Source organism: Artemia sp. Qi Xiang Cuo, chromosome 13 (assembly GCF_049724085.1).
Source record: "Artemia sp. Qi Xiang Cuo chromosome 13, ASM4972408v1, whole genome shotgun sequence".
Lineage (NCBI taxonomy): Eukaryota > Metazoa > Arthropoda > Branchiopoda > Anostraca > Artemiidae > Artemia > Artemia sp. Qi Xiang Cuo.
The window spans coordinates 33,722,282-33,747,364 of record NC_142806.1 but is presented as its reverse complement, the minus strand read 5'-3'; the positions used below and the strand labels follow the sequence as shown (position 1 = coordinate 33,747,364).

At 34.3% G+C, this 25,083-nt stretch overlaps 1 protein-coding gene across 1 annotated transcript in view; it reads left to right on the top strand.

Annotated features, from left to right (window-relative positions):
• The window catches only part of LOC148945217 (uncharacterized), a 221,612-nt gene that overhangs the window by 144,513 nt on the left and 52,016 nt on the right, over nucleotides 1–25,083 (top strand). The window contains exons 10-11 of the mRNA XM_089099108.1: nucleotides 12,663–12,864; nucleotides 22,888–23,057. Coding sequence (XP_088955234.1) covers nucleotides 12,663–12,864; nucleotides 22,888–23,057 — 372 coding nt within the window. The remainder of the gene's footprint in view (nucleotides 1–12,662; nucleotides 12,865–22,887; nucleotides 23,058–25,083) is intronic.

Sequence of the window (25,083 nt, the reverse complement as noted above, 5' to 3'; positions counted from 1 at the left end):
TAAAACTGCTATCTATGTAAAAATAATGTGACAATAGACAGTGAAATCGCAGGCAGAATAAAAAGGACATTAGCAGACAATATCATCAATGAATATAAAGATGAATTGACGGAAAGTGACGCGCAAGTGTACTAATAATGTATAATAGTGTATTTAACATATTTTTATATTAATATTCTACATGTCGTTATTTCATTAAAAATATCTTATGCATTATTTTGTTAAGTGTTCATTATTTTTAGGGTATGCTAGAACGTCAAACGTTCAAAATATCAATTAAAAAGGTCAGAGATGTAAGAAAAAGAATTTTAGAGATAAAGATACTACTAGCTGGCTCAATTTTTCATAGAAAATAGAAAAGTTCAAGTTCTCTTCTGAATTTTACCAAAGAAGACAATTCAATTCTAATTTCACCAGAGAAAATAAAAAGCTTCCACTTCAGTTTTAAGTTCACCAAGACATAAAAAATTTAAAGTTCACTTCTAAATTTTTCCGCAGAAGATAGGAAAAGTTATACTATGATTGTGATTATTTTCCATGAAGATAAAAAGTTTCACTTTAATTCTAAATTTTCTTAAATTCAATTCCGACTTTTCTCAAAAGAGTCAAATTTAAAGTTCTGTTCCAAATATTTTCCCAGAAGAAGAAAAGTTCAACTTCGATTCTGAATTTTCTCAATGAAAATGAGATAAGTTATTGATCAATTCTATTTCCCCAAAATAACATAAAAAGTTTCCACTTCAGTTCAGATTTTTCTCAGAGATGAAAAAATTTAAAATACTGTTCCAAATTTTTCTTAGAAGATAGAAAAGTTCAAATTCTCTTCTGAATTTTAGCAAAGAACATAATTCAAATCTAATTTCTCCAGAGAAAATAAAAAGCTTCCACTTCAGTTTTAAGTTCACCAATACATAACAAATTTAAAGTTCACTTCTAAATTTTTCCATAGAAGATAGGAAAAGTTATACTAGGATTGTAATTATTTTCTATGAAGATAAAAAGTTTCGCTTTAATTCTAAGTTTTCGTAAATTAACTTCCGACTTTTATCAAAGAGATGACAAAATGTAAAGTTCTGTTCCAAATATTTTCCCGAAAGAAGAAAAGTTCATCTTCGATTCTGAATTTTCTCAATGAAAATTAAATAAGTTATTGATCAATTCTATTTCCCTAAAATAATATAAAAAGTTTCCACTTCAGTTCAGATTTTTCTCAAAGAGATGAAAAAATTTTAAATACTGTTCCAAATTTTTCATAGAAGATAGAAAAGTTCAAGTTCTCTTCTGAATTTTACCAAAGAACATAATTCAATTCTAATTTCTCCAGAGAAAATAAAATTCTTCCACTTCAGTTGTCTATTTCACAAAGACATAAAGAAATTTAAAGTTCAATTCTAAATTTTTCGGTGGAAGATAGAAAAAGTAATACCATACTTATGAATATTTTCACGGAAGATAAAAAGTTCTACTTCAATTTTAAAGTTTATCAATAAAGTGAAGAAAATTTCCAGTTCTCTTTTGCATTTTCTGAATGAAAAAGAAATTAGTGTTTGATCATTTCTATTTTTACAAATAATATAAAAATTTCCACTTCAGTTCACATCTGACTCAAAGGGATGAAAAATTTAAAATGCTGTTCCAAATTTTTCACAGAAGATAAAAAAGTTCAAGGTCTCTTCTGAATTTTACCAAAGAACACAATTCAATTCCAATTTCTCCAGAAAAAATAAAAAGCTTCCACGTCAGTTTTAAGTTCACCAAGACATAAAGAAATTTAAAGTTCAATTCTAAATTTTTCGGTGGAAGATAGATAAAGTAATACCATACTTTTGAATATTTTCACGGAGGATAAAAAGTTCTACTTCACTTTTAAATTTTCTCAACTAAGAGAAGAAAACTTCAAGTTATCCTCTGAATTTTACCAAAGAACACAATTCAATTCTAATTTCTTCAGAGAAAATAAAAATCTTCCACTTCAGTTCTTTATTTCACAAAGAAATACTGAAATTTAAAGTTCAATTCTAAATTTTTAGGTGGAAGATAGATAAAGTAATACCATACTTGTGAATATTTTCCCGGAAGATAAAAAGTTTTAGTTCAATTTAAAATTTTCTCAACAAAGTGAAGAAAAGTTCAAGTTCTCTTCTGAATTTTACAAAAGAACATAATTCAATTTTAATTTCACCAGATAAAAGAAAAAGCTTCCAAGTCAGTTTTAAGTTCCCCAGAGACATAAAGAAATTTAAAGTTCTATTCTAAATTTTTAAATGGAAGATAGAAAAAGTAATACTATGATTGTGATTATTTTCCATGAAGATCAAAAGTTTCACTTTATTTATAATTTTTCTTAAATTCAGTTTTGATTTTTCTCAAAGAGATGAAAAATTCACAGATCCATGTTTATTTGCTGGTTTTATCTTCCCAGGCGTGATCGTATCTGTTGATCTGTTGTCTATAGAATATTGAGAATGGATTGCTTCGAACTGAAATTTTAATTTCTCTTCCCCTCTTTAAGTAATTAATTAAAAAAACTTTTTCCACAAAATAAGTTTTTCAAAGGAAAGTAAAGAACTCCATTAAACAAAATATGAGCAAAAATAAAATAAAATAATCTACCAAGCTCGAAACTACCACAAATCAGCATCGATAAATAAATGAAACCCAAAACCAACAGAAATTACAATAAATAACCGATTCAATCTAAAAACGAGAAAAAAATAACAAAAGTTTGGAGCAAAGCCCATATTCCTTCCCAAGGCCAAAACAAAATTTGCACTTTACTGAAAAAAATATAAATGTTTTTACTTTTATAACTTTAATAAATCAAATAATTTTAACATTTTGATTACTAAATATCAGTATATGTATATTAAACTCAAAAAAATATTTTCCATCTGAAAATTAACTATGCTGAACAAAATGGCTATCTCACAATTTTGATTGGATGTGTTTGGGGGAATGATGGGCGTGGGGGGGCTAGTTACTCTCCAATCACTTTCGACTTTTAAAAAGGGCAATGACCCTTTGAATTTCAAATCGAATGAGCCTGTTTTGAAGTTTCTGCTACAACATCTTCAATAAAAACATTATATGCCTCCGGTTAAGAACTTAAAACCATTGCCCTGAGGGTTGTGGGGGAGTGCCCTCCTTAAAAACCCATTTCATATGTTCAAATCAACTACTCTGAACAAAATGGCTATCTCACAATTTCGATTGGATGAGTTTGGGGGAAAGATGGGCGTGGGGGGGGGGGGCTAGTTGCCCTCCAATCACTTAAAAAACAAGTTTTTTTTTAACTGAAAGTAAGGAGCAACATTAAAACTTAAAACGAACAGAAATTATTTCGTATATGGAAGGAGCTGTCCCCTCCTCAGTGCCTCGCTATTTACGCTAAAGTTTTTATTGTTTTAAAAAATAAAGTTGCGAGACAAAGTCAAAGTTTAGCGTAGAGAGCGAGGCGCTGAGGAGGGGACAGCCCGTTCCATATACAGAATAATTTCTGTTCCTTTTAAGTTTTAATGTCGCTCCTTACTTTTAGTAAAAAAAAAACTTGTTGTTTTTTTGTTTAATTTTTGAATAATGTTTTTTAATTAATGCAGGTTTTGATTTTGGCTCACCGTTCATGAATAATTCAAACAAAATTTGCACATTAATTTTACTTTTATTCGGTTAAATGGCTTTCTCGAAAGCTATTAAATTTTATTTACGAACATGTTATTTTTGTTTTTATTAGTAATAAATATACTTAACTTACGAATTAACTTACGTAATGAATTTCTGTACTAATATGTTTTTAATACGTATATTAGGGTATCCACCTCCTAGTCAATACCTCGCTCTCTAGCGTAAAGTTTAAATGTTGTTCCAATTATTTAAAAATGACCCCTTAATCACAAAGGCCGTTAATTAGAATTATTTGAAAAAAAAACTACGTTTTCTAAAGAGTTAAAGAGGCTGAGTCACAAGTTCGAACCTTAAAACGTACAGGGATTAGAAGGTACAGTTGGGGGCTGCCGCCCCCCAAACCCCCGCTTTTGCAGCCTTTAAATAATAAAAAGTTTTTTAAACTGAAAGTAAGGAGCGACATTAAAACTTAAAACGAACAGAAATTATTCGGTATATGAAAGGGGTTGTCCCCTCCTCAACGCCTCGCTCTTTACGCTAAAGTTTCAGCCCGATCGGACAACGTTAAAGGGGGGCTGTGGTGGGAGGGTCGAAACTTCCGGCCCACTTTCCCCCATGAAGATAAAGTCAGAGGGGGGGTGACATTTTGCATGTTTCTTAGTTTGAGCTTAGGCTACAAAAAGCGATCACCGCCGTCTCTCTGCAACCTCTAGGACCAGAAATCGCTGTGGTGGGTCGCCTCTTTAAAGAGGCACAAGTGTGACTCCTCGATAGGCTGTGAAGTAATAATTTTTGTTCGTTTTAAGTTCCAACTTCATTCTTTACTTTCCTAAAAAAAACTTATTTTCATCAGACGAGACAGCAGATTTTATCGACTTGCGTCATTAAAATCTCTTGATATTCCTCACTGAATGATGTAGTTCCGAGACGAATGCCGATGCAAGCTTTTGGCGGCATGCCTAAATTAACATGAAAACGAGGTTTTTCGTAAATGTAAATTCGGGGGATAATTTTTTCTGTCTGAGAAAATCAAAAGACCCTAAGAGGTTAAGTTCTAGCTCAACTGAGTCCTCATTCATCCGGATCTGTTGTCAACTGCGGCCTGTAGGCATGGCTGAAAAAAAATAATAATTTGATGAACATTAAGTGGCTATATTTGGTTTTTGGAAAACAGGGAAGGAGTGATGGGATTGAGCTGAAATTTTTAGGATCAGCTTCCAGGCTCTAGGAAAGCTTATCCTCTAAATTCAGACAACGTTAAAGGGGGGCTGTGGTGGGAGGGTCGAAACTTCCGGCCCACTTTCCCCCATGAAGATAAAGTCGGAGGGGGGTGAAATTTTGTATGTTTCTTAGTTTGAGCTTAGGCTACAAAATGCAATCACCACCGTCTCTCTGCGACCGCTAGGACCGGAAATCGCTTAACATTGTAGTGGGTCGCCTCTCTAAAGAGGCACAAGTGTGCCTCCTTGATAAATAGCTCTTATGAAAGTACAAAAAAAATCTTTGGCTTAAAGAGCAAGATATTGATTGACTAGGGGGCGAACCCAATCATATTCGTAATATTTTCTGTTCTCTTGAGTTTGAATGTTGCACGTTACTTCCAGTTGAAAACCTTGTTTTCTTATTTTATTTCTGATCTTTTTTAAATAATTCTGGGAAATCCGACGCCCCCTTCATAGCAATGTCCCTTCCCCCAGTGAAAACTTCCCCCATGGAAAGATCCTCCCACATAACCCCCGACCCCCCGCCCCCCACTACCAGAAAAATCCCCCTTTAAAACGTCTGTCTACTTCCCAATAACCAATACTATATGTAAACATTGGGTAAAGTTCATAACTTCCAGCCCTCCCCCCGGGGGCTTTGGGGGATTAAGTCATCCTAAAAGACATATTTATAGTATTTTCGACCATGTTGAACAAAATGGCTATCTCAAAATTTTGATCCGGTGACTTTGGGAAAAAAAATGTGTGTGGGAGGGGGCCTAGTTGCCCTCCATTTTTTTGGTCACTGAAAAAGGGCACTAGAACTTTTAATTTCCGTTCGAATGCGCCCTCCATCGATATTCTCGGACCACTGGGTCGATACGATCACCCCTGAAAAAAAAAAAAAAAAGAAACAATAAATACGCATCCGTGATCTTTCTTCTGGCAAAAATACCAATTTCTACATTTTTGCAGATAGGAGCTTGAAACCTCTACACTAAAGTTTTCTGATTCACTGAATCTGATGGTGTGATTTTCATTAAGATTTTATGACTTTTTAGGGGGTGTTTCCCCCATTTTTTTTGAAAATCAGGTGAATTGTCTAAGGCGCGTACCTCTCGATAGGTAAGACTAAACTTGATGAAACTAGTATATTATAAATCAGCACAAGAATCGGATTCTTGTGATATATCTGTAGAAATCAAAATTTCGTTTCCTAGAGTTCTGGTAACCATTGAACTGAGTCGCTCCTTACTTACAGTTTGTTACCACGAACTGTTTGACAAAAATTATCTTTCCGCAGTGATATGCTGTTTTGGCTATTAGTTAGCATATCACTTAAATTTTTATAAGCTTCAGTAAAGAGCTGGTTTTACACAATCATTAAAATACAATTAAACATCAGCAATCAAACTACTTGAATTGAATCTGTAGTTATTTGAGTTTGACTTTGCACTCAGTTTTTAAGTTTCTGGTTCAGAGATAATTTATTTCTAATTTGAATTAAATCAATATTTAACTTGACAAACAAATATTGATAAAAATAAAAAATTTTATAATCACGAACCTTTAATTTAGCATCTATTCTGAATCCTGATCTGTTGTACAGAAAGTAAAACCGCACAATATTCAGTCTTAGGTCGACCTAGTTCAAAATTGTCCTATTAAAAAAACAACAGCCACTGTCATCTCCGTCTGGAACTAAATTGTTGTGGCAGACGTTGTTAGAAAAAACATGTGTAAAATTAAGTTTGATTTTCCTTGCGATTCCCTTAGTGGTTTTCACAGATAAAAACAAATCTCTGGAGCAAGGAAGTATCTCTACAAACATGTTTTCCCCCTATTTAATGATATTTGTTCTTCTAAAGTTCAGCAGAATTTCGAAGACTCATTGAATTTACGAGTCTCTTGGTTTTTCAGACTCGTCTGCATTGATTAGTAAACTTTATAATTTAGATGACTTCAAAATGGAATTTTAAAGCTAGTAAAAATCTGACTTCACAGATTTTGAGTATGGTAAATATGTAGTTTCAGTTCTAGAATTGTGCTTATTCTGAAGCTTATAAAAAAAATGTACATGCAGGACAAAGACTGGGTAGTTTTTATTCCAGTATCATCCTCATCAGCGGCAACTCTGAAGCGTTGCTTATAGTAAAGAGCCATAAGGCTTCAATGTATTATTTATTTTTTCCAGAACCACTTCATAGGGAAAGGGTGGCATAGAATATCTGGACGGGACCCATTAGACTGGAAATTGAAATTTCTACTGCCCTTTTTATGACTAAAAAGTGATCAGCGGGAAACCGGCTCCTTTTTCTTTTTAGCCCCCCCCCCCCAAAGACGTCAAATCAAAATTGTGAGATGACTATTTTGTTCAAAATAGACCAAACGTCAAATAAATTTGCTTCCGGGGATGACATACCCCCCCCCCACAGTCTTATTTTTTTCCTTTTTTGTTAACCAAGGCACTGTGTATGGAAGGTGTTGTCGCAGAAAATTCGGAGGAGGCTAATTAGATTGGAAATTAAAAGCTCTGGTTCAAAATTATCTAAATTATCTTCATTTGGAGTACATGGAGTCCCACTTGAATATTTTAGGTCTTACCTCTCAGGGAGATCTCAGTATGTTTCGGTTAATGGTACTTCTTCCTCTACCTTGCCTATTTTGAAAGCTGTCCCTCCGGATTCTCCGCTTAGACAACTTTTGTCTTTAATATATATTAATGATCTTTTTGATGTTCTCCATTCCCTCGTGAACTCTCTTATTTTTGCTTATGGGAGTAACTTTTTCATTACTGCAGTGGACCTGCCATCTGCCACTTCCCTAGCTCAAGGTCTTCTTGATAAAGTAAAAGATTTGTGCTGGTCAAATGGTATGACTCTCAACAGCCAAAAAAGTGCCATTGTATACTTCAGGACTCCTTATCGTATGAGAGACGCAAGGGAGCCAACCATCCTGACTTATGGGAATGATATTATACCGCAAGCTACTATAGTGAAATTTCTTGGTGTGTATCTTGACTGTTTTCTTTCTTTTAAACCCCATATAACTCATACCTGTTCCCCTGTCCTCCGCCAATCTTCAATGTTATACAGGGTTAACTCATTTCTTTCCCTAGATATTATGCTTCCTCTTTATTATGCTTTTATTTTTCCTTACCTTTCTTATTACTGTTCTGTCTGGGGTAGTACTAATAAATCTCTTCTCTGCTCACTTCAAAGAGCCCAAAATAGGGCAGTGAAGGCTACTTTTGTTCTACCTCGTTTTTACCCTTCCTCTGATCTTTATAATGATACCGGAATAGCTCCGCTGGATCAAAAGTTACCTCTATTTAGCACATTCTGCTTTTCTAGGTACACTTCCACCATCTCTGAAGCAGTTTTTCTTTCTGTCAGGTTCAGGTAGGTACTCTTCTTTTTTAAATAGCTCTCATCGCAGATTCATTTTACCTAAACGATCATCAACAGCAGGTCAGATGTTTACTGTTTGTCAATCACTTTTACCATGGAACTCTATCGCTTCCGATGTCCGTCTATTTTTTCCTGCCAAGGCAGTTTCTCACCGGGTCTTTCCAGTATAGTAACTTTTTTCCCCCCTTTTTTTTTTTTTTGCATCCCATCGAAATTTTTGTATTTCTTTTCATTCAATATATTTTTCTGATTTTTTTTTATTTATTTTTTTTTTTATTTAATCCTAATTTTCAATCTCTTTTCTTCGTTTAAATATTTTTTTTTCAGTTATTTGTGAATTTTCCTTTTAATTCCCCTATTTTCATAAATGTCTCTTGATCTTTTTTTTTTTTATAAGTATGTTTTTTTTTTTTTATGTGCTTTAAAATAGTGTCTTATTTTGTTTTGTTTGCCCTTTAAAGGCTGAGCTTATTGGGCGTGTATAAACTTTACGTTTGTAATTGTTTTGTTTTTAGCATTAATAAATTGATTGATTGATTGATTGGTGCTTTTTTAAGATTCAGAAGTAACTGGAGGGCAAGCAGCCCCCCTTCCAAGCCCATTTTTGCTTCCCCACCCCGACAGACAGCCGATCACAGTTTTGAGATAGTTCTTTTGTTCATCAATTTTAAAATGTCCAATAACTATGCTTCTGACGATGATGTGAACACCTACAGGCCTTGGGGCGAGGGGTGTAAGTTATACAATTCGCCCATTGTTTACATATAGAATTTTATTTGAAAAGGGTGCTTGTTTAATCCTGGGTCTCAAAAAGACTAAGGGTAGTCTAGTAAGGCGAAGCTGTCAGGGAATGTTGAGGGGAGTGTTGAACTAGAACAAAAACGCTGTATGCGTGCTGGTTGTGAAAAGGGTGTATCTCAGGAATGGCTTAAGGTATTAAGTTAGAAAGTTCAGGGAATGATGATATGGATGTTCAAGTGACCAAGGGGCAATATGTGCACGCTGCTACTAATATTGCTGCTACTACTTCTACTAGGACCGCTGCTTCTACTAGGACTGATACTTCTACTAAGATTAAGGGTATCAAGGGGAAAATTTCAGGGAATGCTATGGACTAAGTTGAAAAAAAATTATAACACGGTATATGTATGTAGGTTGTCAAAAGGGTGTATCAGCAATATCAATGTCTCAGCAACGGCTTAGAGTATTAAGTTGAGACTTGCAATGCACGTTAAGGGAGATGTTCAACTGACCAAAAGGCAATATGTGCATACTACTACTGCAATTACTGCTACTACTACAACTATAACGTTTACTACTAATACTACTATTATTATGACTACTACTAGGGCTACTACTATTAAAGCTACTAATACTGCTACTATTGAACCAATTCAATAGTTTAAGTGCATCCATGCTTTTAAAATGACAGTCGTTTCAGGACTGGTGGGATATCTCAGGATTGGATTAGGGTATTAAGTTGAAAGTGTCAGGGAAAGTTCATTGGAATGTAAAACTAAATCGAAACCCACTATATGCATGCAAGTTGTCAAAAGGATGTATCAGAAATATCCCAGGAACGGCTGAGAGGATTAAGTTGAAACTCTCAGAGTTACTATTAATACTACTACCGCTGCTATTACTTTCATGAAACTAAATTGAAAGAATTAAAGTACATCCACGTTGTCAAAATTTCGTAGATACAATGTCTTAGGAAAAGAATAGGATATTAAGTAACTTTCATTGATATTTGTGGGAGGCGTAAAACTAAACCTAAAGGTACCATTTATATCCAAATTGTCAAAAGGGCGTATGAACAATATCCCAAGACCAAATAGGGGTGTTATGTTGGAAATTTCAGAGCATGTTATTGGATGTCGAACTCAATCAAAAGACACTATGTGCATCCAAGCAATAACATGCATCTACGCTATCAGCAATATCTCAAGAATGGCTGTGGGTACTAAACTGAAAGTTCCTGGACTACTGCAGCTTCTACTGCTATTTCAACTACTATTTCTAAAACTATTACTTATGCTACTACTACTACTACAACTGCTTTTGCTACTGTGACTATTTGTGACTGCAGCTGAGACTATTCACGACTGCGACTTCTTTCGACTGCGATTACTTTTTGCTGTGATGTGGAACTGCGACTACATGCGACTGTAAACTGTAACTACTTGTAACTGCAACTACGACTACTTTCGACTGCTGCTGCTACTATCACTACTGCTGCTACTACTACTACAACTATTACTGCTACTAATACTACTGTTACTGCTCCTACTACTACAATACTCATGAACCAAATCAAAAGAGTTTAAATGCATCGGGTTGTCAAAATGGCTTAGATGTAATATCTCAGAAATGGAATAGGGTATTAAGTTGAAACGTTCAAAGAAAGTTGAGGGAATGTAAAACTAAATAAAAATAAACTATTAAAATGTCTTTTGGTTTGTTCAACGTCTCTCTTAATATGTCCTGAAAGTTTCAACTTAATAATTTTAGCTGTTCCTAAGATATTGTTTATATGCTCTTTTGACAACCTCCATGCATACTGTGGGTTTTGATTTAGGTGAAATTCACCCTAAACAATCCCAGAAAATTTTACCCTAATACCATTGGCCTCACTAGTAGCAGTAATCGTAGTAGTAGTAGCAGTAATCGTAGTAACAGTATCAGTAGTATGCACATGGTGCCTTTTTGTTAGTCCAAAATCTGTCTCAGGATACCCTGAATGTTTCAACTTAATACTCCAAGTCATCCCTGAGATATGTCTGGTACCCCGTTTGACAATCTACATGCTCATAGTGTGTTTTGATTTAGTTCAACGTCCCCTTAAACATAACCCGAAAGCTTCATCTTAATGCCCTTAGTTTCATCAGTAACAATAGTTGTATTTGTAGCTTTAGCATTCGTAGTAGTGTGGACATATCACCTTTGGTTTTTCCAACATCCCCCTGAACGCACACTGAAAGTTTCAACTTAATGCCCTGGACAGTTCCTGGGGATTTGCTGATGTGTCTTGTTGACAACCTGCATGCACGTAGTGTGTTCACAATGCCTTAATTCACTATGCCTTAACATCATTCACCTTAATACCCTTAGCTTTAGTAGCAGTAGTAGCAATAGTGATAGTAGTAGCTGTAGTAGTAGTACTAGTAGTAGAAGTAGAGGTAGTAGCATGCAAATATTACCTTTTGGCCAATTCAACATCCCCCCACGACAAGCCTTGTAAGTTTCAACTTCATACTCTAAGCCTTTCCTAAGATATTAGTGATATGTCGTTTTGAAAATTTGTATGCATACAGTGTGTGTTTTGATTTAGTTAAACTCCCGTGTGTTTTATTTCTCACGTACACGTTGGACAACTGGTATGCACATATTGCTTTTTGAATTAGAAGTAGTTGTAGCGTGCACATATTGCTTTTTCGTCAATTGATCATCCCTGTCATCATTCCCTGATAATTCTAACGTAATACCCTAAGACATTCCTGATATATGCCCTTTTGACAGCCTGCATGTACTGAGTGTGTTTTAATGGAGTTCAACTTCCCCTTCAACATGTCCTGAAATTTTCACCTTAACATCCTCAACCTTAGCAGTGATCGCAATAGAAATAGTATTTGCAGTAGCAGTCGTAGCAGTGGTGGTGGTAGGAGTAGCTGTACCAGCAGTAGTAGTAGTATGCACATATTGCCTTTGGGCTAATTGATCATCCCGCTCATCACTCCCTGAAAGCTCTCACTTAATAATCTGGGAAGTTATTCATGAGATACGCCTTTTTGACAAACCGCTTAAACATAGTGTTTTCGATTTAGTTCAACACTCCTCGATATTACCTGAAAGCTGCACCTGAATGACCTTGGCTTTTTGGAGACAAAAAGTCAAACATGCCCCCCTTTACCAATAACAAATACTATATGTAAACAATGGGCGAATTCTGTAACTTATAGCCCTTGTTCTAAGGACTCTGGGGTGTTGTTATCCTCAGAGACATAGTAATTGGATCTTTCAACTACGCTGAACAAGATGGCTATCTCAAAATTTTGATAAGATGTCTTTGGGGAAAAGGTGCGTGGGAGGGGGACTGGTTGCCCTCCGTTCACTTTTGACTCTTAAAAAGGGCACTAGAATTTTCATTTTCCAGTGGTACCAGCATCTTCTGAAATTTCTTCGACACCTCCTTTCCTGCGAAGTGCCTTGATATAAAAGAAAACATAATATAAATAAAAAATACATTGTGCCCATTCCGTAGGCAGCGCTATTGCGCTGCCTATGAAAGCGGAGGCTTGTTTGCTTATATGTAATCAGTCTGTCTCCTTGGAATTCTATTCAGACTACTTCGATTATTTTATTAGTTCATTAGAACTAATGAAAAAACTAATGGAATGCTTAGATATTTCATTTTGTTAATTTCTTCCAGATTCTGTTCACATCTTAACATGTGCCTTGATGCTTTTAAACGCGGATCTTCATGGCCGGGTTGGTGGAGCTCTAACCAAGAAAATGACCTGCAGTCAATTCATCAAACGTCTTAGTGGACTTAATGACGGTGATAACTTTCTAGTGGATGTTTTGCGGCAGCTTTATTGCTCCATAAAGGCACAACCTTTAGAATGGGCTAAGTATGTTCTCTTTTTTTCCTGTTTTCCTTTTGTCTCTTATACCTCAGCTTTGGCTATACCTCAGATTTTTAAGCTTTTTACTCCTATGTTGTCAATTTATTTTCCCGAGTTCTGAAAAACGGACACAACGTGTTCGTTTTGTGACGACAGAGCTATGCATTGGTATAAACGGAATTAATTCAAGACAGAATGATGTTTAGTCTCAGGAATTAAACAGATGACCCTGCATCGTCTGAAATAAATACTCGTATTATTCTATTTATGCCAACAGCTATTGTCATCATAGCTGCTTAGTATTATATTCTACGTATTATGAAAAACATTCATCGGTTTCTTCCACACTAACCAGGAAAGTGATTGAGGGTGTGGATCTACCATTTACCAAAATTGGTAAATGTGGGTACTACATTCCAGCATAGATTATCGTACGAAGCTTTTAGACCTTAGTGAAGTAAGCCCCGCTTAGTACAGTAACTAAGAACTCGCCAAAAATCTACCTCTTCTTATGTGCTAACGTCTTTAGCTTATTTTTGATCGGCCATGTACTGGCAACAGAAGACCACTGCTATGTTTCTCCTCTCTCTGGGAAATATGTTCAACCAAGCTGTGACCCACAATGTTGACAGCCTTCCCGACCTAAGTCAGGCTAAGGAACAATCACTCGTAATATAGAAAATAAAAAATTCCTTTAGTTATCGGTCCACAAACAACACAAAATCTCAACATGAAACTTCAAAAATACATCAGGGAAAACCAGGTTAAGTCGCCTCATTTGCAGGCGAAGGGGATCCGAACGTGTCAGGGAAAAGTTACTATCCTTTGCAGCTCAATTTGTCAACATTATTGGGATTGAATGACCGGTATTCAATTAAGCCAGCTAACGTGGTGACTCATACCACTCATGTCATAGCATATCAAAGAGAATTTTTAATGGAATAAGCCAATCTATTACAACATATTTGAAGCTTTGAAAATCAAGGCATTTAAAGGAATGGAAAAAACGGAAAATCCAATTTATATGGAAGGAGAAAAGGAGATTTGTCTAATAATAAAATGGATGACATGCTATGACATCCAACAGAAGTAAAATAAGGTTATCTTCACTCAAGTGTTTAATACCCTCCTCGATTGGTCTGAAATTTCAAATGCGATCAGTATGTATCTTGGTAGTCCAAAGAGTTGTCTTGAATAGGGATGCCACCAGGACGTTATTCATTTAAAATTACATTTATTATGGGTTAAAGTTTACATGTTTCTAATATTTTTTTTTAATGACGTTTTAACGAATGTAAGACTATATAGTTTTAACAAATAAATGCAAAGAAAATGACTATCAAAACGAAGATTTTAGAGTTTTAAATACCAAAATCTGAATGACCACTTTTGAGATAAAATAAACTACTCAAATTTATACAAATTGTCCTATTCTAAAATGTTTTAGAACGACTTTGGTCAAAGTTCAGTGTTAACAGCAGGGGGTGATGAATTTGTCAAGATAATTTCTGTCCATTTTAAGTTTCAAAGTTTCTCTTTATTTGCAGTGGGAAAAGTTTTTTTTAATCCAGTTATGTTTGAATCTGAGGTGTTACATTTCTAAATTATAATACTTGTACGAAGTTTTGCTTTTTTTTTTTTTTTTTTTTCTCTTTTTTTTTTATATATATATATGCGTGGCAGCGATATACCCTTTTAACTAATTCGTGGGATCATCAAACAAAAATTTGTCGAAGAAGAATTTTTGTGTTTTTTTTACGTATTTTCACTCCTTTCCCAGGAATAAGCTTGAAAAGAAAACAGGTGAAATCTTTAATAAGACTGTGAACTTCACTAGAAAAAAAAACTTTTGTCCAAATAGTAATAAAGGTCTTCACATCTTTTCGTCTATTTCGTCTTCACATCTGGAAGCCTTTATCAACGGGAAGAAAAAGGAAGAAGAAAAAACCAGAAGCTAAAACTAGCTATTACGCTCATAAAAAAGATGGGGAAAAAACCACAAACACTATTAAAAAAAACCACGAGAACTTACATCTCATCAAAATCTGAATGACCACTTTTGAGCTATCTTTTGGTCACTTTTTGGGGAATTACTTTTGGCAAAATTAGTCTGGGCTTTTGTTACTCAACGCTTGCAAACTTACTGTAGAGATACCATGTTGATCGATAGCTCTGATGAAGGGCGTACCTGTAGGTACGCCCAAAATAAAAGTTATTTTAAAACGTTTGCATTATAGTTCTACCATAAACTGCATTGTTCCAATAAGTCTCACTCCTCTTGCAGAAGTTGTTTAAAGAAATCCACAAGAAGTAGAGACTGTATTAATTCCCCTCCCAAATTAAATGAATGAAGTAAAAAAAAAAAAAAAATCAAAGCTACAGTATGCTTAAATCATTTGAGCTGTTTGTGTTATTATGAGTAAAAGTCATTTCCTCGTATATGATTAAAAAAAAAAAATTCTTCTCATTGTATTTTTTTTTCCTCGAGTACATCTGGCAAAAATTAATCGAGGGGCTTATGTTAATAAAAGGGTTTGATAAAACCAACCATTGTTAATAGGAACTGAAACTTTACAACGCAGAATTTTGGTAACAATGCTTGCATCAAAAGAATCTGCCTTTTATCCTTATTCTAAGTAGAAGTAATTGATTTAAAGTTTACCCAATAAGAGTTATTAGCTTCTATTGAATTGGACTGCATCATTTTTGGAAATGCTCAAAACCTCAAATATGGGCTTAATCATGACGAAAATCCTACCATCAAACGGAGCTTGCTTGAGAATCTTAAAGCCAAAATTTCAATCCCTTTTCTACCAAAGTATAAGTTTTTTTTTTTTTTTTTTTTTTTTTTTTTTTTTTTTTTTTTTTTTTTTTGCCAGTAGTGGTTTTAATAACGAGGGATTGCTTTATATTTGGAAAGGGCTGATTTGAACGGAAAATAAAAGTTGTAACGTCCTTCGAAAGAGGCAAACGTTATCGCACCACAGCAACAGTTTTAGGAACTGTACTGCATCGCAAATAACAGTTGTTTGTGTAAAAGGGGGGGGGGCACCCCTCCTAATATTTAGTTTAGTCCTGTTTTATTGTCTAAAGGAAATTAACCTAATAAGCCTATAATTTCCTAAGCAATGCTACACAAAAGTTGATCTTATGCATAAAGAGTGGGTGTCGAGCAAAGCGCAAGCTGTAATCATATTTAGGAAACACTTTTTTTTACGTTAAAAACGAACAGAAATCACTTTAAACATAAATACTTTTTTTCAAATAGAAATATATTAATTTTAAAAAAGGAACATGCAATATCCTATATTTGACGGGAGGGGGGCTGCTACTCATCTTCATGTCAATTTTTCTGCTAAACTTTTACTTCTTTATCTCTAATTCAGAAATGAATGCTTTAATGCAAGAGTAATATAATGAAAAGTTTAAGTTTGTTCTTATTAGAATACTTCTAGAATAAACAGGTTCAACTAGTTTTTAGTTCAAATGTCTTTAAAGGTAACCGGCAAATAATATACTCAAATTTATACAAATTGTCCTATTCTAACATGTTTTAGAATGACTTTGGTCAAAGTTCAGTGACCATCAGCAGGGGGGGATGAATTTGTCAAGATAATTTCTTTCCATTTTAAGTTTCAAAGTTTCTCTTTATTTGCAGTGGGGAATTTTTTTTTAAATCCAGTTATGTTTGAATCTGAGGTGTTACATTTCTAAATTATAATACTTTTACGGTTTTTTTTTTTTTTTTTTTTTTTTTTTTTTTTTTTTTTATGTGTGACAGCGATATACCTTTTTAACTAATTCGTGGGATCATCGAAAAAAAATTTGTCGAAGAAGAATTTTTGTGTTTTTTTTTTTTACGTGTTTTGATTCCTTTGCCCAAGAATAAACTTGAAATGAAAACACTGGAAAACAGGTGAAATCTTTAATAAGACCGTAAATTTCACTAGAAAAAAACTATTTTGCCCAAATAGTAATAAAAGTCTTAATAATTCGTCTTCACATCTGGAAGCCTTTATCAACGGGAAAAAAAGGAAGAAGAAAAAAGAAGAAGCTTAAACTAGCTATTACGCTCATAAAAAAGATGTGGAAAAACCACAAACACTATTAAAAAAAAATCATGAGAACTCACATCTCATAAACTATAGTTGTTGTTTTTAAACAAGTCCAATATTATAATTCACGCAACAAACATGCGGCAGTTGGACTGCTATGCACTATTGTGTATGTCTGAGTTGTCTTCTGATTTAAGATCCTAGAAAAATGACACAACCATTTTTCTTAAGATCTTGCGTATAACCTAGGTCAAATTAATTAAACTTAGTTTAATCAATTTTTCGAACTTAAGAGGATTTAAAGATCTTTTACCTTATCTGATTTTAATTATTTGGGCCTAGGTTATATGTAAAGATTTTAAATAAAAATATTGTTTCACTATGCAAGAATTTCATATCATTAGACAACTCGAACATGCACAATAGTATGTAGAAGTCACACAACCTTATGTATTTCTGCATAAATGATCATAAAGACTTGTTTAAAACAACAGCTATAGTTTACGAAATATGAGTTTCCTTTCGTTTCACTTTTTTTCTCAATTTTTATGTACGTGTTAATTTGTTTAAGCCTTTTTTTTTCTTTTATATATATATATATATATATATATATATATATATATATATATATATATATATATATATATATATATATATATATATATATATATATATATATATATATATATATATATATATATATATATATATATATATATATATATATATATATATATATATATATATATATATATATATATATATATATATATATATATATATATATATATATATATATATATATATATATATATATATATATATATATATATATATATATATATATATATATATATATATATATATATATATATATATATATATATATATATATATATATATATATATATATATATATATATATATATATATATATATATATATATATATATATATATATTGTTTCCTGTCCCAGATCTAAAGCTGAAAAATTTGGACTTTTATTATTATGTGTACAAAAAAGTTTTTTTTTTTTTTGCAAAGCTCAGCGTCTTATTCAAAGTTTTATCCGTTTTAAATATTTTAATTTCAATTATAAATGAAAAGGCTGTGTGGTCTAAGAAATTATTGAATTGGTTTCCAGAAACGAAGTATACGTATTAGACAACGCATTGTTTTATCCTTCAAGACGTGAAAATGAAGGTCAATTAACTTGTCAACAAAGAATTATTTCTCTTTCCTCTTCTTCAAGTTTTTTGGTTATTTTCTACAAGATTTTAAATTGGTTTGAAGGTGCATTTCGGTCTTCATAAAATGAACCTCCTCCTAGGAATTAAGTTCTTTAAGGGTACTTCGCTGCTATACTTGGTTGTTGCATTGTTAATTACACAGGAATCCTTTTCCCCTATCCATGTTAATATTCATCAGAAAATAGTTGAAATTACCAAATTTTACATTGCAAAACATTTCCCTTGTCCTCGGTTTTGTAACAAACTTGTGAAATCTAAGTTCTATTATTGGAAAAGTTCGTTTAATCTTGTTATAATCAAGTTACTGCTTTGTTAGGCAGTCAAGTCACTTCTTTACGTCTGGGGTCCATGTAAAAAAAAAAAAAACTGATGAAAAGCCTAGGAACTATTTTGGAAAGTTAATTGATACAATAATAAGACTTATTTTGCTTGTTGTAAATTTATATTATTAACACATGAATCCTGTTCAATATAAAACCGCATATAATGCAAAAAATAGATATAGTTCAAAATATAACAAATAGAGTAGTAAGATTAAGACGAATTCTTTTGAGGGATACATGTGTGGCTTGATAAGAAAGTTAATACTTTGGGAGTGTGTAAGTGGATTTTTGCAAAGCTAGGGTCCGTCACCCCGGTTGAAAATGAATTTCTAGGCCTGATTTTTAATTTTTCCAAAAATAGATTAGTGGCTTCTCTCAAACTCATTGTTCTAGAGCTAGGTAACTACAGTTCCATAAATGGCTCTATCCCCAGGCCAAATTAAGGCATGGGTAGATGTTTACATTTTGTTTCCCCATTTCTACCCCATTTCCAAGGTTTGACAGTTAAGGATAGTTAAGACGTGCTTTAGAAAAATAATGATAAACAAGAAATAAGTGTGTTTAGAGTATGTATCTCTTGATCTAAAAGTTGTAACAAAGTGGTTCACAGTTCTTCAGCTAGATTCAAGTCAAATTTAAAAGTGTTTTCTTAAAGTTTGGACTTATTTCCATAGAAACATTCAAGCCTTTCAAGTAGGGAATGAGTAGAGTTAGAACCTTCAAAACACCTCCGTCGACCCTATCTGGGGCTTTAGATGAGTTTTTCTAGCCCAGGAAAATTCAGTGTTTCACAGAATTAAGGAATGGAAGTAGGCAACGGGACCACTTCCTTCCATAATTTGGGCTGCTGACATTGCTACTAATTATTAGGTTGATGTTGTTTATAAAATCTTATATAGTCAGGAAGCCCTCAAGAGAAGCTTTGACATTTAAGGTTTAAATTGATGTGCAGGCAGTCGAAGGTCTGGGTATGCAGCTTGATGCAATCAACCACGTTTAATAAATATCAACGCTACATGGTTGAAGATTGGGCGCAACATCCTTATTTTTCAAACTCCCTAAAAAACCACCTAAACTGGCAAAAATTTCTCTTAAAATCAATAAAATTGTCATATGGCTCCAAAATTGTTGTTATTCGTGGTTTCTTTGATGGTATAAAGCGTATCATATTTTAAAACAGAATGTCCATGACCCTAGCCATCCATGAACTTAGCAAGGAAAAAAGCCGAATGAAAAGTAAAAAAAAAATTGATCAAAGTGGGCAATCCCCCATCTTTGGTGACCCCCCTCCCAGCTGCGATGCTCAGGCTAGCTGAACCGGTCCCCTCCCCCCCCCCCTTAGGAAAGGCTCTGATTCCATTCTATGGGAAATTCTCATGCTCTGGTTACCGAAGCCTGCTAGTTACGATGTCTTGTTAAAGGGTACTAGGTTGGTAGTGGGAAGGGAACTTGGCTTTGGTGTCCGTATTTTGATAGGCTTCATCCCTTTCTATGTATTTTTACGCTTGCTACTGTATTATAAATGAGGCTGGGCTTTATCCGAAAAGTGTCTCTCCAAACTGTATGGGTCCATCCTAAGCACTGGGTCACCTTGTGTATCCCAGAGGCATGGGTCTAAAGCCAAAGGCATGCTCCGAAATCCGTTTGTACTGTAGGGGTGAAAGACAAGGTCTTTTACACTTGCAACAGACTTGTAACTATTTGTCCTTGGGTGGAATTAACTATTGAAAAGAACATGATTCTTAAATCTGGAAGCCTAATGAACTGTGCAAGATTCTTCTTTTATCACTCATAGCATTTTCTAACTATTAGACTTGCACACCTATGTGTCACTTGTATTTACGATTCTGCAACAGATTCTAACACAGTTGGGAGAAATGATCATGTAATTTATCTATGTATGATTGAAAAAGCAAGTTAACTTTAAACTTCACATCAATTCTTCAGAGGCTACTTTATTAAAAAAAGAAACAGGTGAAAAGTGGATTTTAGAATGGATCTAGTTGAGTTGGTTTCTAAAAGAATAATTTTATATTTGACGCCCGAAAGAGTTTTTTGGCATTTTATCATGTTCATCCTTGTCTTGTCTTGTTGATACACAAAGCCAAAGAGTCAACCAAGTGCTTTGACGTTCTAACCTATAATAATCTAAAAATGCGGACTTATCCAAATTAGGTCCTGAAATACTCTTCACTGTCCTTTGAAAACCACCTCTTTTTTCAGATCATGTTTTATTATATAGTAGATAATAGAAAGGTTCCCAAAATTCAAGTATTTCAGACTTTAAGTAAACGCTCCCAACATGACAATAAAATTTCGTGTAAAAAATCAGGCATTTGAATAGCCAGAACGAAGTAAAATGGAAAACTTGACGTTTCCACCAAAACATATTTTATTTTTGAATAAAGAAAGCTAGAGATACATCAACTTGCGTAAAAAAAAAAAAAACGTTCGAGCCATCAGAGTCCAAAAATCCAGAAATGTGCTTTCACTCTATTTTGCGTTAGCAGTAACACTACCATGAAAAAAAGTCCTTCGAATAACAAAAAGTTTATTCTGGAAACCTCTGCTAGTGGATTTATCTTCTTTATGTTTACAATTGCCTACTTTCCCTTTAAGTCCCAGAAGAGTTGGGCAACTCTGGAAATCATTCTTGGACGTCTTTTCAAAGGATTAAGTGTTTTCATGGTCAGGATTTAGCCATATGTCTGTGAAATCTATTGCTTGTGAAAACAGTAGCCTTTTATATTAGATTCGTCTCATTACATTTTCAGATAATGGCGTTAAGCACGTGACAAGGAAACAAGGAAAAGGTTACATCGACCTAAGATCAGTTTTGTTTACAATGTTTAGTTTTTGCTTGAAAACAGAAGTTAGAATTAGGTTTAACAAAATAACTAGCAGTCAAACAGTCCGTTGTAATGAGCTGTAAGTAAGGACTTCTGTGAGTAGGCAGGGTGGCAGCGGAGTGCACTTGGCACTTCGACGATAAATCACATCAGTCTAGTTTTTGTCAAGAATAAAATAACTCGTTGATAATTTATTGTGCCCCCCTGGCATTGTGCGCCCCTAGGTCCGGGCCTAGTGGGCCAATTGGTAAATCTAGGCCTTGCTGCAGCTCCTGTCACTCATAGGGTAAAACGGTATAATATTAAAAACTAACAGAAATTAAATCTACACATATTAGAGAAGCGAAATTAAAATTTAAAACGAACTTCGGTTATTCTGTATATAAGAGGGGATGCCCCCGTTCTCAATCCTCGTTTCTTATTCTTAAGTTTCACTTTTTGTTAAAGTTTCCCCAATGCTTTAAGAACGACTGCTCGAGAACAAGGGTGACTGGAATGGAATAGAAATTGTTTTTATGCTTCATACCTCAAGAATGGAAGAGCCGATTGTTTTGCATTCCTAACTACTACAATTTCAGCTCAACTGGTTTTAAAGGCAATCTGTTGCGCATTTATTGCACTCATAAATCCTGTCATAAATGATTAGCGGAAAGAGCAAGGGGTTAAGGAGGGGACTTAATTAATTTAATGTGTCATGTCAAAAGAGTTTTCTTTCCCAATCACATGTCCTGCCCCCCCCCCCCGTCTCCGTCAAATGATTCACTTCTGACTATTTATTCTTTAGCTCCAAATCTATTCTGTGTCATTCCATCGAGTTCTGTGTTGAGCTCCCTTGTGGAATAGTGCTATTGATTAACCCAGTCTTACCTTCAACTCCTAGTTCCTTGAAAATCTTACCTCATTATCTTACGACCATCATCATATTCTTGTATTTGTGAGATCTGAGGCACAAAGTCTTGTTTAAAAAAGCTTTTCCGGAGAAAAGTAAAGAAATATAAAAGGAGCAGAAATAGTCATAATAGACGTCAAATTTAAAACTAACAGAGATTAGTATGAATGAACTAGTGAAACCTAAAGCGAATGGAAACTAGATTTAAGTGGCCTTTGCAATATGAATTGCTGCTGCAACATTTTTGTCGGCTTGGCCAACAATGCTGTTGATAATACAACACTCCAGTTTTGTTCGCATCGCTTTTATTTGAACTCTCTATTTGTACACCTCTCGAAACCTTTAAAATGTTTTCTTTTCTCCTTTTTCTTTTGTTTATCGGATCAACCTATTTTGCCCCCTCCCCCTAAATTTTTTTTTATGGGATCAACCTATTCCCCCCCTAAAAACAAACCTGGGTCCGCCCCTGTTACCCCTAAGTATAGAATAACAGGGTTTACGTTTGATTCATTAATAGTGCATAAGTAGAAAAGCTGACTTTACTACAGCTAAGTTTTGATCCACAGATTTAAAGTTCCAAGGCGTTATGAGAAATGTTTAGTCAGATTGGGCGTTGCCAGTGTAGAATTACTTATTCCAATATGCTAAGAAAGTTTTTTTTAGTGATGACAGCTATGAGGACGCAGCAAGAGGACAGCAACTTCAAACACAGAACAAATTGCTTGCAATATCAGCGAATCCTTATTTGGATATGCCTAATCCTGGCCAAGGAAATGAGTTTAAGCGAGGGTATATTATGAGGAAATGCTGTCATGATCCTGGAGGAAAACGAAGTAAGCTTGAATTCTTAGTCATTTTATTAATTAGCACTAGATAGCTCTGGTAAATTTCTTTTCTATCGTAATAAACCAGTTGGAGTCTGTTCCAGTCCCAACCCTTTTTGAGCAACCAAAATGAACTTTTGCTGTAAAAACCTTAGGAACAAATACAGATAAAAAATATTGAACTGCTATTTGCATGCTTGTTGGTGCTGGGTGCTTCTTTTTAATTGAACAGCCCTTGCCCATGATTTTGTGTTCTTTTCTTGGTTTTTTACGCCTAGGGGCAGAGGAGCCAATTCACTGAAATTTAGGGTGAAGGAAGGGAGGCCAAATTTATTTTTCAAAATACGAGGGGAGGGTATTTTTTTTTATGAAAATACAAAATGATATTATTTTTTTAAAGGGGGGGGGGATTGTGGCCAGCAAGGATAAAAACTTGTGACGATGGCAACAATAACTCAGCATTGTGAAAAACAAATATTCTTATAAGTTTAATTTGATAACTCATGCAAAAAAAAGGATTTCTAGTATGACAGATTTGGGAGTCACTCTTGGTGCTAAAACGGGAAAATAAATGAGTGATAACAATATGAAGAAAAAAGTAAGTTAGTTTATTCCAGCATAAGATATAATGTCATCTGAAAAATTTTCTTTTACTGAGGATGTACTTCAATAAACTTAAAAATATTTGAAAATCTGGATTGAAAATCAACAAAATGTATCCACCTACGTAATCGGTTATGTCCGTGACCTCGGCCAGTTACTGATCTTCAGCTGTGAAAATAATCGTTTAGCTTTATACAACAGGTACCTGAAGTCTCATGTTTTATCGAGTCTCGCTACTCTGTCAGTATGTTTCATTAAAAGGGTGGCGAATTTTGTACGTAGTTTTAGAAAGTCTACCATGCTTTGTCTCACGGCTGGGGATTGAGCTGAGACTTTCAGGAATGCTTTCTTGGGGGGGGGGGGTGGAGTAATTGAAATTCAGGTTTTTCGATGGAGGTTAGGGGGCAACAAATAATTTTTCTGTGGTCCTCACAAATTAGTATATGCTATGGCTTTAGTTTTTATACCTGCCGTCTGACAGGCCCTTTTGCCAGTTTGTTACATAAGCGAAAACTATAATTTTCTGTTCTAACAATCAGTAATCTATATTATGTAATTGGCCAAAAGTAAAAAAGTAGAAAGAAGTATAAGTGAATCAAGAGAATAATGTAGGCATACTGCTCGTTCTCGTTACCTGATGAAGGTAAAGAACTGTTTCATTCGGTGAAAAATTCTTCTGGAGGGGCAGTAAACCTAATGATTTTAATAGTAAAAGGTATACCTGCGCATTTACAAATTAAACGAAACGAAAGTCAAATTCCCTGGGAAACCATTGAAATATTTTGATAGACCCAGGGCCCCCCATTGGGACTTGTTCATTGTCTTGGGTATTTTGCAATTTCTCATAGGCTACTGGCCTAATTTGGCTCTTGTGTGTGCTCCCTTTTAATTTATTCTTTGGATCTTATTGAATGCCACGGCGAATCTATGACTCAGTTTTTCATTAATTTGAGGTATATCTGAATAATTTTGACATTTTTGTTGTTGTCATTGTACCCCTTTACTCATACCCTCGATTTTTTTTTTTCAAGGAACACTAAGCTGTTTAACGTTATTTCATGTTTTTGTTTGAACCATATGGTGACCTGGTTAATTATTAAGCAAATTATTTTTTAATGTAAAGCTGAGATGGTATCCTATCAAGGTGGTATTCAGAGGGGGGGGGGGGTAGGGACGTATTACATTTAAATGATAATATCTCGATTTGTTTATTGAAAGCAGGGATGCCAAAAAGTTAATTATTTTTTTATTGAAATTAGAGACGGTATTCTATCAAGGTGGTATCCAGAGGGGGGGGGGGGGGGTTAGGGAGGTATTATATTTAAATGATAATATCTCAATTTTTTTTTTAATTAGGGATGCCAAAATGTTAATTATTTTTTAAATTTAAAGCAGAGACGGTATCCTATCAAGGTGGTATCCAGAGGGGGGG